Source organism: Coturnix japonica, chromosome 1 (genome assembly GCF_001577835.2).
Source record: "Coturnix japonica isolate 7356 chromosome 1, Coturnix japonica 2.1, whole genome shotgun sequence".
Lineage (NCBI taxonomy): Eukaryota > Metazoa > Chordata > Aves > Galliformes > Phasianidae > Coturnix > Coturnix japonica.
In genome coordinates, this window is record NC_029516.1 from 152,510,234 (window position 1) to 152,525,469 (window position 15,236).

General features: G+C 48.8%; 1 protein-coding gene across 1 annotated transcript in view; it reads left to right on the forward strand.

Annotated features, from left to right (window-relative positions):
• The first annotated feature begins 7,914 nt into the window (after window positions 1-7,914).
• The window catches only part of FOXO1 (forkhead box O1), a 58,209-nt gene continuing 50,887 nt past the window's right edge, over window positions 7,915-15,236 (forward strand). Inside the window, exon 1 of the mRNA XM_015851898.1 lies at window positions 7,915-8,736. Coding sequence (XP_015707384.1) covers window positions 8,131-8,736 — 606 coding nt within the window. The 5' untranslated portion in view covers window positions 7,915-8,130. The remainder of the gene's footprint in view (window positions 8,737-15,236) is intronic.

The window sequence follows — 15,236 nt, forward strand, 5'->3', positions numbered from 1 at the left end:
TACTTTTGGTGCTTGGCTCTGCCAACTGAGGATTCAACATCTCGCAGCTTCGATTCCTGTGAAGCACTCTCAAAATATTTGTCACAGACTGCCATTGCTTGAAATCTACAGGAGCGTCACAAGCTGTGTGAGACAGCGTGCCAGCATGCTTGTGAAAAACCCCTTCTGGATGCTTGTCACTTCTCTGCTTAACATTTACCTTTGGCACGTCCTTGACCTTGCATTTGCCCCCATGGCACTTACCACTTCCTTGCTCAGCTGCAGACCTTGTTGGCTGGCTCCGAGGCTGCTGCACAAGACGCAATCTGGCAGCAAGACAGTAACCCCACTGAGGAAGAGATGTGCTGATTTCATCTGACATTGGCACATGAATTCACTTAAAATATCAAAGACAGAATCCATTGACGTAGATGTTTTTGAAGACCCGTTTGCACGACTTCAGAGAAGTTTGCCAGATAGATGTTTTTCTCTGACCACTGTAGGAAAATTCTATTTGATCATGAAGGAGTCACTGCTACCCATGCTGCAACATCGGGGTTTGGGATTAAGGGTTGTGAAATCAGTGTGCCAGTGCTCCACAGCCAATGTTTTGCAAGCCACCCATCTGGCTGCTGAGCTGCTCTGGCCACTGCTTTAACAGCACCAGTGACTGCTGAGTCTCCTTTCTTACCTGCAGCCAGCTCATGCTGAAAGCCAAAGTGAGGATGAGGTGATGTGGGCAGCTCATCCTGAAGAGACTTTTGGGACCTTCCTTCCTCTAGGCTGTGTCAGGCTGCAGAGTACTTTCCTGTACCTGGAGAAACAAGGTTCGAGAGGATAGATTCTAATGCAAATCCCTTGGTGCCGCCAAACTGGAATAGGATGGAGGTACATTCCTGAAGATCCGTCAGAAGAATGAATGAACAAAAATAAGAAGTGTTTCAGTTGGCAGTCACTGGAAACTACAATCTGTGATGATCGGTCAGCTGCTACAAAATTCAGTGTGCTCCTGGTAAGTTGCATGATCTCTTCTTGCAGACCTCAGTCATTTTTTGAGGTATGGGATGGTGTATTTTTGGTCTTCTTTGTCCTTCTCCTTTTCTTATTTCAGCAGTTATCCCCACAGCCACCTTTCCATCCTTCACAGAGACCTCCATAGGATGACCGAACATCACCTTCGCTCTTTCTTCAGCTTCCAAGTGATCAGCCCTGGTTAAAATCAGTGCATTGGAGGGATCTGATTGAAGTAGGAGCCAACAGTGTAAGATAACATGGGCGACATTTGAGGAACATGGTTTAATAGATGTGAGTGGTGGACTGATGACTGGAATAAATTATCTCAGTGGTCTTAACCCAACCTGAATGATTCTATGATAAGAAGTATAAAGAGGTATATTGCCCATCGTTCAGTCTCCAAGGAGATAAACCCAGACGAACTCAGTCATCTCTCAGCCTGGGGCTGCTGCCTCTGGAGAGGATGAGCCCCTTCCTTGCTTTTTGGTGGGCTGAGGCACGAAAACATGCCTGGTATGGGGAACATATACTGAGAGAGTTGCCTGCTGCTGTGCTGTGCTGTGCTGTGTTTCAGGTCTCAAGGAGGCTTCATACCATGGGTGCTCCACTGCTTATGGGGACATTGAAGAGGAAGGGTCTATGTAAGGTCAGACTGTTGTCTGTTTTTGCACTCCTGATTTAGTCTGAATATGAAGAAACCCAAACTCATTAGATTCACATGATGGAGCAGCAAAGAAAGTGCCTATTTATGGAGGTTAAGGAGAATCCAGAGATATGTAGATTGCTGTTATCTGTCTGAATAGTGCCTCCTGATATCACGAGGGGCTGAAAAGACTTGTTCAGGAGCAGTGGTGACGGCAGCTCCTACTGGCTTCACACAGCATTTCCAGCACCCAGAGTTGCCTTTCTTGTCTTCTGTTACAGGAGTCTGCTATCTTAATTTGCAGTAAGTTTCATGCACAGGAAGAAGACTGCTGCTGGGTTTTGTGAGAAAAGTGTGTTTCTTGCTAGTTTTCAGAGTGGATTTTCATCATATAGTGGAAGTTTTACGAAGAGTCAGATTATGAGTGTAAACAAGAGAGAAACACAGAGTTGTGAGAAAGGTTTCACTGGAAAAAAAATATATAGGAAGATATCGACTGAAAGGAAAAAGCATTTGGCAGATGTAGAAAAACAACAATCTGTCCTGCTTTTCTGCACCAGATTTCAGATGTATGTTGCCATTTTGCAACCAAACTGTACAAGGCTCAAGTTGTTAACAAACCCACGTACGTTAAGGAATTATGTATAATTTGTTTTTCTTTTGACTCCAAAGTCCATGTTTGAATGTGTATCTAAGCCCTTGGTAGTCATCGTCTCTCCCGAGTGCTCCTAGGTAAAGTACTAGCAATGGGTGCTATGGGGCCTTGGCATTTCATTCTGTGGGCCATGGAAAAGCAGCTGTCTGCCAAACCCCTCACCTTGCCCGGAGTCCCTGCCTTCCTTCTTGTATCTCCTTCTTCTCTCAGAAGGAGAGAGGCTGATCGTTGGCTTTTGTGAGAGCACGGTGGGTAAGCTCAGATGCTATGGAAATGCAGTTACTTCCATCTGATCCTAGAGGAGGTTCAGTCTTCAGGGTCTGGCAAATGCAAAATTGAAGCTGCTGGTGGCTCTTCTTACCTGCTTCCGTGCTTCTACAAAGCATGCTTCTGTGCTTAGGAACATCCTAGGCTGGCACCTAGCTGGTTTGAAACCAGCTTCTTCACAGAGCAAGGCTGAGCAAGGTTTGCATGTTCAGCACCAGATCTCAAAGTGCTCGAACCTGTTAATGAACACAGTCCCAGCAGACAGCCATTATTTATACCCATTTTACAGAGAGGTAAACAGAAGCACAAAGCTACCAGGTTTGCCAGCAGGAAAGTACAGCTGAGTTGTCTTCCTTCTGGTGCAGACCCTTGGCCTCGCTGCATTTCTGATATGGCCCTACCATAAGCATATCCATGTGTGGGATGTTCCTTACCTACTGAGCATCCTGTCCCAACACCGCCTTCTTTAATGCCTTACTTACCAGCAGTGTAGGAATATATACATATATGTCAAAACACCGCCTTACTATTATTGCCTAACCACGTCTCCATCTATATAAATCTAGAGTAGAATGTATATAACGATACCATGCATATGTGTAGCGTATGCATAATGCGCTCATTTGTATGCAAATGCATTTTTATGCAGATATAAATACGCTTTTCGAGCACGAATTCAAACAACAGAAAAATATGTTTGTTTTTGAAAGTGAGCCTTTCTTGTGCCACCTCCTCTGTGCCCATTTTGGGTGTTCATGGTTCTGCTCGGTGATGACAGGTAGCTATCACTGTTCTGGGGGAAATAAAAGGGAAGGAGATGAAGCAGTTCTATGATTCTGGTTGTCAGGCACTGCGTTGTGCTGCGCCATGAATTTTCCCTCACTCAAGTTCAAGAGAAACCACTGAATTACACCGTAACTGTCAAACATCCTGTTTTTAGTTTGTTGCTCAAACACAATCCAAATTATTTAATATACAAAAGCTATCAGACGGAGCCAGTCAGTTTTTCCTCAAGCGATACAGAAAGGAAAACAAGCACCGAGAAAAGGCACCTGAAAGCGCTGAGCCGCTGACTGGAGGATGTGGGAGAATATTGTAATGGATCGTATTTACGACAAAACAGAAACCCAACACCCTGGAAAACATACGTGCTGCTCGAACTGTGTTTACTTCCAGGCACATTGGCCTTTGCATAGGGGTGGGTCGGGTGATTCAGCTGAATCTGAAACCCGATAAACTCTTGCCTTCTGTTTTTACATCACGCTCGGTGCTTGCACATGACACAGTGGGAGCAGATAGAGCTGCTCAGGAGCTACCTTTGGTATTTATTGTATTGATCCCAGTGAGGATCACTTCTTGGGCACACTGCACTTCAGTCTTTCACCTCGGTGTGTGTGCATGTGGGTGTGAGCTGGGGCATGGTGAAATGCTGGGGCTCAGCCTGGGCAGATTACTTAAGATAAGGGGCTGTGCTGTGGATTTCCTTTGGCTCACCTTCCTCTTCTGCTTGGGGAGTGTGGTGGCAGCTTGTGGGTCCCAATGATTATCCCTCTCTACTATGCCTTTGTGAGTCCCCATCTGGAGTACTGAGTCAAAGGTGGGGTCTCCAGTACAAGAAAGACAGAGACCCTGTTGGAGAGGGTCAGGAGGACCACAAAGATCAAAGGGCTGGAGCATCTCCCCTATAAAGATAGGTTGAGGGAGCTGGGCTTGTTCAGCCTGGAGAAAAGAAGGCTTGTTACAGCCTTCCACTATCCAAAGGGAAACTACAAACACGAGGGGAGTCAGCTCTTTAAAAGGTAGATAACAGCAGGACAAGGGAAAATGGTTTTAAGTTGAAGAATGAAAGATTTAAGTTGGATATCAGGGGAAGATCTTTACTATGAGAGTGGTGAGGTGCTGGCACAGGTTGCCCAGAGAGGCTGCGGATGCCCCATCCCTGGAGGTGTTCAAGGCCAGGTTGGATGGGCAACCTGGTTTAGTACTAAATGGGGAGGTTGGTGGCCCTGCCTGTGGTGAGGGGGTTGGAGCTTGATGGTCCTTGAGGTCCCTTCCAACCCAAAGCATTCTGTGGTTCTATAATTCTATGTATGTCTCTCTGGGAATATGATTTTGTCCAACTCCTATTAACCATGCCTGGTGCGAATCTGAGCCACATTAAACACACCAGCCAGTAACGGCATATTATAATATCTCATCAGGAAAAACATCCAAGTATATGTATATATAAAATTCCAATTCTTTCAAATAGCACAGTTCAGAAGTATAGGTAACTAGTGATAGGATGAGAGGTAATGGCCTCAGTTTGTGCCAAGGGTGGTTCACACTGGATGTTAGGAAATATTTCTTCTCAGAAGGAGCAGTGAGGCAGTGGCACAGGCTGCCCAGGGAGGTGGTGGAGTCACCATCCCTGGAGGTGTTCAAGAACCATGTGGATGTGGGTATGTGGTGAGGGGCATGGTAGGGATGGGCTGGTGGTTGGACAAGATGATCTTAGAGGTCTTTTCCAACCTTAATGATTCTATGATTCTATTGTTTTCATGAAATTTTGCTCTCAAATGGTAGTTGTTTACATCTTTACAGAAAATGGGGCTATGAACCTGCCACCAAGAGTGGTACCACAACGGGATGATGGGGCAGGAGGGTGGAGGGTGGCCATGGGCAGCTCCTGCTGAACAGCTCTTCCAGCTGCAAGAGGTGAGCAGAGACCAGGTAGCTTCAAGCCCCAGCCAGCAGGTACTCTGGAAGCTCTGTAGGTTGTTCTGAAAGTAATGCCTCTTATTTATTTCCATGGAAACCACAACAGATACAAAGAGCACAATAACACAGTTTAATAGAGCAAATTCTCATCTACAAAACTGTTTTTTTTTGTGTTTTTTTGGTTTTTTTTTTGGTTTTTTTTTTTTTTTTTTTCAACATAGTCACCACTGTTAGCTATGCATTTTTACCAGTGATGAATAAAAGCTTCTGAGGCACCTCTGTTGTTGAGTTGAGGAGTGCTGCAGCCCTTCTGTGCCATATAGGGCAGAGCTGTCTTGTCCCACACATTGCCCATAGAGATCAGTATGCTCCTGCTTGTTGTTTCTGACTGGCACTGGGCTACCAGACACTGATGGAGCACTGAAGATCCTGGGGATGGCATGGCAGGGGAGTTGGTGGCTAAACATGCTGACAAATGTGCTTTAAAGTCAGACCCCGCTGAGAGAGGAGGGAAGAAAACGGGGATGCTGAGCTCCCCCAGCCTTCCTCCGCAGTCACCTTCCTCCCAGCACAACAGCTCCTGTCACACCTGGCACAAAACTGATCCTTCATCACGGCTTACTGCTGTGTTACACGTGTGCTCACTCACCGTGCACACACACAGCCAAAGGAGCCCTGCACAGAATGGGGTTGCCTGCAACTTGTAATGTAATGTAATCCCCTGCTGAATGTGATCAAAAACCTCCGAAAGTGATTTAGACATACAGTAGTAAAAATGCAGCACGGAACCTTTATTTTGGCTGTCTCAAACCCAGCATATGAATAAGAGGCTCTGCTTTTTTTCCACCGATGATAAAAGACAATCTCCAAGTCTTTCATTTGGCAAAACACACGTGGATGCAAACGATGAGGGGAGAAACTGCATTGTAGAGGAGTAGAAAATGGGAGCAGGAGTAGGAGGAGAGAAATGGAAAGGTGGAGTGTGGGAGGAGGGCTGTGGGAGTAGAGAATGAATTGCGGAGCATCCATCAGCATTTAGGCATTGTGGGAGATGAGATAAACTTAACGCTGTCATTCGTAGATGGGGTAACATGTCTTGCACGGAGCCAGCAGCGTGCTGAGCTGATTGGGAAGGAGTAACTCTGCTCCAGCAGCTGAATGGAGCGTTTTGTTTGCGGCAGCATCTCCTGAGGGTTCTAGGTGGTGTTTGGGCACACGGAACTCCAGAGATGCCCACCTGCAAAATGTGGCCGTGAGCTGCACAACCACACGGGCTGGGCTGGGGATGTGCTGGTGCTGACCGGGGAGTCCTCTGCAGCCTTCGTTCTGGTTGGCACAGCTCGTACGGAAGGAAAGATGTGTGTAACAACAGAGGTCTGGTGAGAACAGAAATGTTATGGAAAAAACTAAAAGCAGCAAAAGCTGGAAATAAATGCATTTCCTCCAGCACGATGGGTGCCGGCCTGGCTCTTTGGCTTTTATTTCAGACACCGGGAAAGTAAAAGGAAAGGGTTAGTTTATCCCCTTTTGCTTTAGCTCCCTCCAATGCACCCATTCGCATCCCACCCCGCGCAGCCCCGCTGTCCTGAGCTGCGCTGGGGAGCGCGGGCACACATCGCTCCCCGGGGCTGGGACGTGGCACAGAGAGTGTGAGCAGCTACTATTCCGCTTTTCTTCTCCATTAAACAGACATAAAAATATATGAACTTTTAAAAGACCTGTGGGCGAAACGGTACCGAGCTTCTGGCTGAGTCCTCAGCAGGCTTTGGAAAACGCAGAAGGGACTTAAAGCAAAAGGGATTCCGAAGTGCGACAGGCTGCAGCCAACAGCGGTCGCCTTTAGAGTGCTGGAGAACGTTCAGTGCCAGCAGGTCCTGCCCGCTTACACGCACGTAGAGGTACAATCTGTGGGCCTAAATCCAGTCTCCTACTGTACTCTTCTCCTTAATATTGTAGAGTATGTTTTTCGAGGAGCGACGAGCTATATTTAAGTAACCCCGACACTCTCAGGGGAGCGGGGACAGCCCACGGCCCGACGGGACGGGACAACCGCGGGACGGGCAGCGCCCGGCTCTGGGCTCGCTGAGGGTTTCGAGGCTGAGGCTGCAGTGGGTTGTTTAAAGCGTTACGGAAAATGAGGCAGATCTCGTTAAAAAATCGGCTGTGTTGTAAGGGATCTCATCCCTGCGATCGCCTCTCCCGGCAAAGCCGACGGCATCCGCTCGGTTTCAAACACGGGCAAAACTTTGCGGCTGCCTCCGCCACACGCGGGGGGCCGCTCCGCTCCGCTGCCGTCGGGGCCGGGGGCAGCTCCCATACGGGGACGTTCCCGCACAGTCCCGGCCCCGCTCGGCGACAGAGTTCGTTCCCAACGGGACTCGGCGGCTTCGCGCTGGAAAAAAAAAAACACAACAACAAACCCCCCCCTTAAAAAACAGAACACTACACCCAAACCCCAAACACACACAAACCGCCCACTAACAGCACGGGGGCACCGGCACCCTCCCGCAGCAGTGGCCCCGCGGCGGGAGGCGGGCGGGCGGTGCGGCGCTGCCATTGGCGAGGCTCGGGCCGGCCCTCCCCGCCGGGAGGAGGAGGAGGAGGAGGAGGAAGGCTGGAGGCGGGGCGGGCTCTGCAGTCGGTGCGCGCCGGGCGGCCGGGTCGCTGCTGCCGCCGCCGCCGAGGGCGAGGAGCCGGGCAGGGCGGCGGGGCCGGAGCCCGCGAGGTCGAGAACCGCGAGTGGAGTCGTCGGCCGCGCCGCGCCGTCGGGGTCGCGCAGATCCGCGCTCGGAGCTCGCATGGGGCGGCGGTGCTGAGCCCGCTCCGCTGCCCCCCCGCCGTCCCGCTGCCCCCCGCCGACGCCGCCGCAGCCATGGCCGAGGCCCCGCAGCTGGTGGACATCGACCCCGACTTCGAGCCGCTGCCGCGGCCCCGCTCGTGCACCTGGCCCCTGCCGCGGCCGGAGTTCAACCCTCCCAGCTCGGCCACCTCCAGCCCCGCGCCGTCCTGCGGAGGGCAGCCCGACGGGGCGGCCGCGGCCGGAGCGGCCGTCGCCGTCGCCGCCTCCGGAGCGCTGAGCGCCGACTTCATCAGCAACCTCTGCTTGGTGGAGGAGAACGAGGACTATGCGCTGCCCCCCGCCGCCGCCGCCCCCCCGGAGCCGGCCGCCTGCCGCTGCGGGGACTTCCCGGCGCCCGAGGCCGGCTGCCGCCTGCACCCGCCGGGACCGCCGCCGGTACCGCCGGTACCTCCGGCCGTGGCCGCTCTGTCTCCGGGCCCCGTGGCCGGGCAGCCCCGCAAGAGCAGCTCGTCGCGCCGCAACGCGTGGGGCAACCTCTCGTACGCGGACCTCATCACCAAGGCCATCGAGAGCTCCCCCGAGAAGCGGCTCACCCTGTCCCAGATCTACGAGTGGATGGTGCGGTGCGTGCCCTACTTCAAGGATAAGGGCGACAGTAACAGTTCAGCCGGTTGGAAGGTGAGGGCCGGACGGGACTCCTTTCGCATTTTCTTTTTTTTTTTTTTTTTTCCTCCCTAAAAGCAAAGAAAAAAAAGACAAAAACTACAGAAAAAAAAGACGCGGTTCTGCCCTCCCCCCGCAAGGCTCGGCTCTCTCTGGGAGGAGGGCCCCCCCCTCGCCCTGCCCCGCCGAAAGCAAAAGTTCACGCCGTGTCACGGCGCCGGCCCCGGGCGAGGAGGAGGGATCGCGGCTCCTCCCGGCCCCCCCCGCCGCTGCGGGCGCTGAGCGGCTCCGGGAGATCCGGGGGGAGCCGTCGGGAGACGGGGATGGGGCAGAGGCAAACAGCGATGGGGAAAGAGCAGGGGCAGGACAAGGGTTGCAGAAGTACCGTGTGTTTAATGAGTAAGCGCTCTGTTTGTCCCGGTGGCTGCGCTCAGCCCGCTTTGCAGGAGCGTGCGTCCTTTTAAACGTTGGTACTGAGCTTCCTGCGATCTCGGTGCGGGCCAGCAGCGGGGCTACCGGTGTAGAACCTGTTGATTTGGGGTCTTTCTGTTCAGCCCCTCCGCTTCCCGGCTTCACCCACGCGTGCGGTGCGCACCGCGGTGCCGACGAACGGGGTTTGCGGCAGCGCTGCGTGTGAGCGGCCAGAACCTCGCACCAAATCTTCCTCCTCCTCTTCCCTGCAGGGATGGCACAGGGCTGCCCTACTCCTGGCTCCGCACCGGTTCTGCCCGTTCTCGAGTTTTGCTCCCTTTACCTCCCAGTATCTCTTAATATTTACTTTATTTATTTATTTGTAAGCTCAAATCCGATATTTATATATTGTAACGTATTAACTGCACACCTCGAAATGGTTATTCCATCTGATTTTTGTAGACGTCATTATTTTGTGCAGGTAAGAGGTGCCCTACTAAAGAATCGTAGGTGAGGACCTCAAACTCCTTTTTGGTTTTAAGGCTCTTAAAGCTCTTAGAAGTAATGTGTTAGTTCCTATCGACATGTTTGGCTATAAAAGGTAAAGAATAATTGTCTCAAGGCGTCCCTAGGAGAGGAGTGATTGATGGGTGACAACTTTGAGACAAGGGAACTCAGCACTCACAGAATCACAGAAGATTCTCAAAGACGCTGGGTTCTTTTTCAGTTGTATTTTGGTCGGCTGGAAATAAAGCAAACTGCATTTGCACCATGAGCAGAAGAGACTTAAAACAGAGCAAATTTAATCAAAGAGCTCCCAAATTCAAGCAAGCAAATGTGAGCTCTTCTTGCTGCCCGATGGATGATGTGCTTCTTCTTGTGTTGCTTCAACAACTAATAGGGCTCACACACCTCTTCCTATGCCCACACACCTATGCTGTGCCGTACTGTACAGAAGTGAGCTGCTGGGTGATGTACTCTGTGGCAGGGCACAGAAGATACGCTGACAGTAGATATGTCCTGCATGTGCCTTGCTGTGTATGCTCTCCTTTTGACAGGCTGATTGGCACGATGCGGGATTGCACTGGTGCTATGTTTCGCTGAGTACCTTTTGGGGAGGGATTAGGGGCAGCCCCCATTCCCAGCCCCTGAGGAGTGCAGCCCAGCAGCACTGGGAGTGTGGCTCAGCCCAGAGCTGGGCTTGGTGGGGTCAGGAGCTGCAGGTGCCAGCAGAGCAGAGCATCACCCTCAGCATGGAGCCAGCAGGAGGGGTGCGGGTCTGACCTAAGAAGTGGTGTGCTGCTGTTTGGCAGCCTGAGAAAGAAAGCGTTATCTTGTTTCCTCCTCCTAAATAAGGCTTCGTCGTGTTGCAGCCTGCTGATTTGTGAGGGTAAACAAGTCACCTTTGAAATCATACACAAACCCTATGAAATACACAGCAGAACGAGCACCTTGTGCCCAGTGGCACGGTTGTGTTTGTCACCCGGAAGAGGAGAGCAGTGCTGCTTGTGAATGCGTGTGGCCCCTGCTTAATGTTCACAACTCAATTGCTTTTATTTTTCCACTGTGTGAAGAAGTTCAGAGGTGTTGATATAATCTACTGGGAGCTCAAAATAGCATTGAATTTCTGCTGAGCGAAAATGTCATTTTTAATAAGGGTAGAAGCCAAACACGGTAACATGAATTTATCACTATTAGCACAAAAAGTAGGTAAAATTATTCTGAGCCCTAAGAAGAAAGCGGCTCATTTCAGATTATCTTAGCACAAACTACTCTAAAAACCCAAATCCCCATTGAGTACTGAGGGAACAAAATGGGGAACCCATGGCTGGAGTGCCCACATTGTACCCTGCCTGTCCCACTGCAGTGCAGGACATGGGCATAGTCTGAGTGCACGCAGCCCTGCTCAGAGAAGGCTGAAGCAAGAACAAGATCTGCTTCTGAAATAGCTGAGAGATCATTGTGAAAGTTGCGTGGAAGAGTGAAACTTTGATCGCAGCAGTCAAGTGAAAGCGTTGTTTTCTTCTATCTGTGCTGGTGGGAGACTGCGTGTGGGACTTAAGGCACTTTGTAGGCCTCGAGGAGCTTCATCACAGCCATGGACTGGTTTCTTTTTACTCAAATCTGTGATAACTTCCTGGCTAATCACCATTTGCAAAGAGTGAAACTCCTTTGTGATGGCGTATTTCATAATGTTCTTGCTCTGTGTCAGAATCATTGTGATCTATTGTAAGGGGAGCTATCAGAGCTAAGTTTCGTTAGATGGTCTCAGTCTCTTAGCCAGGTACTGAAAACAGGTCCAGATCACAATGTCATGACGTGTGGTATTACTGTGGTTTTATTTGGTGATTGTTTGGATAGAGATTATTAGGTTATAAGGCAGAAAACACCGATTTTTGGCATACCCATCTCAAGGTGGCCATGGTGGTTGTTTTTCCCTATGGGACGTGTTAAGGTGGCACATGTATTTATACCTTCTTGACTTCTAGACCTAAGGAAACTTGATCACCACAATTTATTTGTAGCTGTTGCTGAAGGAGTGAGGCTAGATGGTATCCAGCTGCAGAAAGATGAATGGACATCAGCCTGAAGGCCTGAGAACTGATCCGGACTGTGGGGGGGCTTTGGGTGACCTCCTCATAGACATGCTTGGTGGTCACAACTCTTTTGCAGTGAATTGGTCCCCGTACAAAATCAGTGCTGGGGTGTGGTATGTTTGAGTTGAAAGCTACACGTGTGTTATCGAGTGCTGGAAAGCTCTAGGAAATCAAGAACCATCTTCATGGTCATCAAAAGCTTTTGATTCTAGATCAGGGAATAATTCTGCAGAGCTCAAGTGTTTAAAGTGGAACAGGGAGATCTTGGTGAGGTTTTTATTGTGCATTTCTGTTTCGATGAGGAAATGTCACTTTAACTGAAGACTGTCTGGAGGAATTGCTCTGTGTTCTCTCAGTGCTGGTTGTGTACCTGCAAGTGTTTGACTGTCCCTTTGTGGTAAGGCTACTCAGGTAAATGCTTACCTGGGAGACTTGCAGACCCCCTGGCATCATGCACTGCATTATGCATATGTGCAACACACACGTGCATGTACATTTGCATATGTCTATTTATGTATCTCCTGAGATAAGTCTTATCACGGCCGTGCTTTTGTACATGTGACGCTAGCAATAGCCTCAGCATTGGGATGTTGCCTTCACTGCCTGAGTCACCAGCTCCAACGCTGCTTACTAAGGGAGAAGCTCCATTTTTGCAGGTGCAGGGTGCCTGTGCATTGGTAACTAATGGTGAATCTCCTCAAAAGCTTGTTCTTTTCAAGCTTTGTTCTCCTCACCATCTATATTTACCTTTCAGACTTAGGATGTGCAGAAAGGATAAGCCCTGTTCAGGGCTTAGGCCTACCTGCTCCTGCCCTGTGTTCCAGGCTGGTTCGGCCAGCTGCTCCTGGGCCTTGCTGGCCTCCCAGCTTCAATTCTGTGCTGGCAATATTTTAGCTTTGTATTTTATTTTTATTCTAACAAGACTGCAGAAATGACGTACTCCTGAGATAGATGTCTGTTCAGATTCTCTCCAATCTCCACGACGTACCGCTGCCTAAATATATGCAGCTCTGTCGACACGACTGGTGAATACTTTGCAAAATGAGCTCTTTCCTTTTGGAACAAATATGCTGATATAGTTTGCAGCCACAGATTTGTGAAATACGGAATGCTGTGGCCACGGCCTACAGGGGGTCGATCTTTAGCTTTTACTGCTTTGGGAGAAAGTTAGTATTTGAAGCAGGGATTTCACCTGGAAACGGTTTTTGTAACCTTGAGTGATGAACAGTGAAAAAAGACGTACCAAAGATACCTCATAAGTAACTTCTTTTCCTCTTTCAGAATTATGCAAAATGTGGATAAATTTACTTTATCGTTAAGTCCTATGAAGAAGGAACTTAAAATTCACCGATCCTGACAGCAGCTAACTATAGTTAAGCATATGGCAGTGCATACTAATATTGCGGTGAATTTTGTAGCATTCTGTGTGTAAGTTTGGTGTGCCAATGTGAGTTTTAAATGGGGGGAAACACTGCTTTTTGTGATGACAGTCTGCACGTCAGAAATGGATGAAGTTTGCTGGGAAGAGTCGTGTTTAGAACAGCGTCTGCTGCTGCGCAGAGAGCTTCGGCATGAACTGCATTCATCTCCGAGGGCAAGTGCTGTTCACATTCAAACATTGCTTCTAAATATATTTGGTGAATGTTATTCACGTGTGTTCATCAAACAAAGCTGCTTCGTTCCTGCGCTTTAGTTTGTAATATGCAAACATCTTCAGTTGCTGTAGCAGCTGCAGGTCTCCATTCCTAGTGTAGGAGGTGGAGGAGTAACGAGAATGAAGTCAACTGCTTTACTGTATTGATGATTATCTCAAACGAAGCACTTCATTAGACCTTGTGCTAGATTTTTGTAGTGGCTAATGATCTCTACAAAATAATATCTAAGGAGGCAAATGTATTCGGAAACATTTCTGTAGTAGCTGGTAAAGGTTTGGGAGCGCTTTCCCATGTGATACGTGGGGTGGGAGGTGGCTGGGTTTGAAAACACAGTCACTGAAAGTCTGCTGTGACTCCAGCAGCTGCTGCATCAAGCAGAAAGTTGCTGGAGAAAAGAAGGGCAGCACTCAGTTTGCTCAGCTTGCTCACGGCATCGTGCATCACTGCGTGATATCAATGATTTTACAGTTCTGCTTGCAAGCACTTTTTATTCTAGAGTTAATTCAACCTCAAGCTACAAGTCTTCTCTTGTTCTAGCCTTAGAAACTTAATTTTTGGGAATGCTTGGAATCCGCACAGCTGGAAATGTGCTTGGTCCTGTTGCTGCTCCAAGTCAGTGGCCTGGGGATGGCTATGGCAGCGTTAGAACAGCCCGCCTGTCCCTGGCACATTAACTGCATGCTGGTGTGAGTCTGTCAGGGCTGTTTCTGTGGTTCCTACCAGTGCTTTGCAAGATGTAAGAGCTCTTATTAATTAGCATCTTTAGCATCTGAGAATCTGTTGTTCAGAGCTCATTTCATGCTGGGAGTTCCAGCGAATGGGCAGCGGAGAGCCTTTGCTTTTTCTTTCCCTTTAGGAAGGAGAACTCTGGAGCATTGGAGCACAGACAGACGTTCATTTTCTAGGGAAAAAAAGTCAAAGCGCAGGCTTTTATATTTTTAATCTTCCCAAATATGGACTATCTGCGTAGTCCAGAGTATGGACTTTAATTATCCAAATACCGTTTGCAGTCTTGCTTGCAAAGAAGTAGCAACTTCTTCAGTTTTCTTATGCTCAGCTCCAGAAACTGTGACGTGGGTGGAGTTTCAATTACCCATCACTGACTTTTCAAACTACACAGTTAGATAAGGCTGAAGCAACTCGCTATAAATGCGGTGACTTGTTAGACCACATTCATTGTGCAAAGGAGCTTACATCCTGCAAGGTCAGCAGAAATGCTTAATGTTTGCCTGGCTGGAAATTAATTAAATTTGGCGACTGAAATTAAAGGAATGGATTTGTTGCCCGTTGTGTGTTATACTGTGCTGCCTTTCAGTTCCCAGACTGTGAATTAGCACGGTTGCAAATGGTTTTTTGGCATGCGTGAATTTTGGGTCCAAGTTGGTGCTGTCTTTTGGCATCTGTAGTGTTTTTAGATGCAGACAACTCGTTTCACTTTGGCTGCTGTCCTTTAATGTGTGTTTGAATGTATCTGAAGCAGCTAATGGGGTTAAGGATATCAGCAATCCAAAAATATGATCTTGAGGTGCTGGGGGGTGCTGATTTGCCTATATTTGCTTAAAACTGATTCTACTTAATCTACTAATTGGAATGTAATTGTTGGAATAAAAAGAAAACAAAAACCAGCTACCTGAGCTGTACATATATCCAGATTTCAATTTTGATTGCCAAAAATCTACTTACAGAGTGAGAGATCTTTAGTGTTTGCCAACTAAATTATATCTTATAGTGGGGCTTTGCAATATGTAGAAACTCTTAATTAGGTATTCATAAAATGAAGACGTTGTTATTCAGAGATGCTTCATAGCAGGCCTCCGCACTTCTCTGCTGTCAGGATGTGAAAGGATTATCT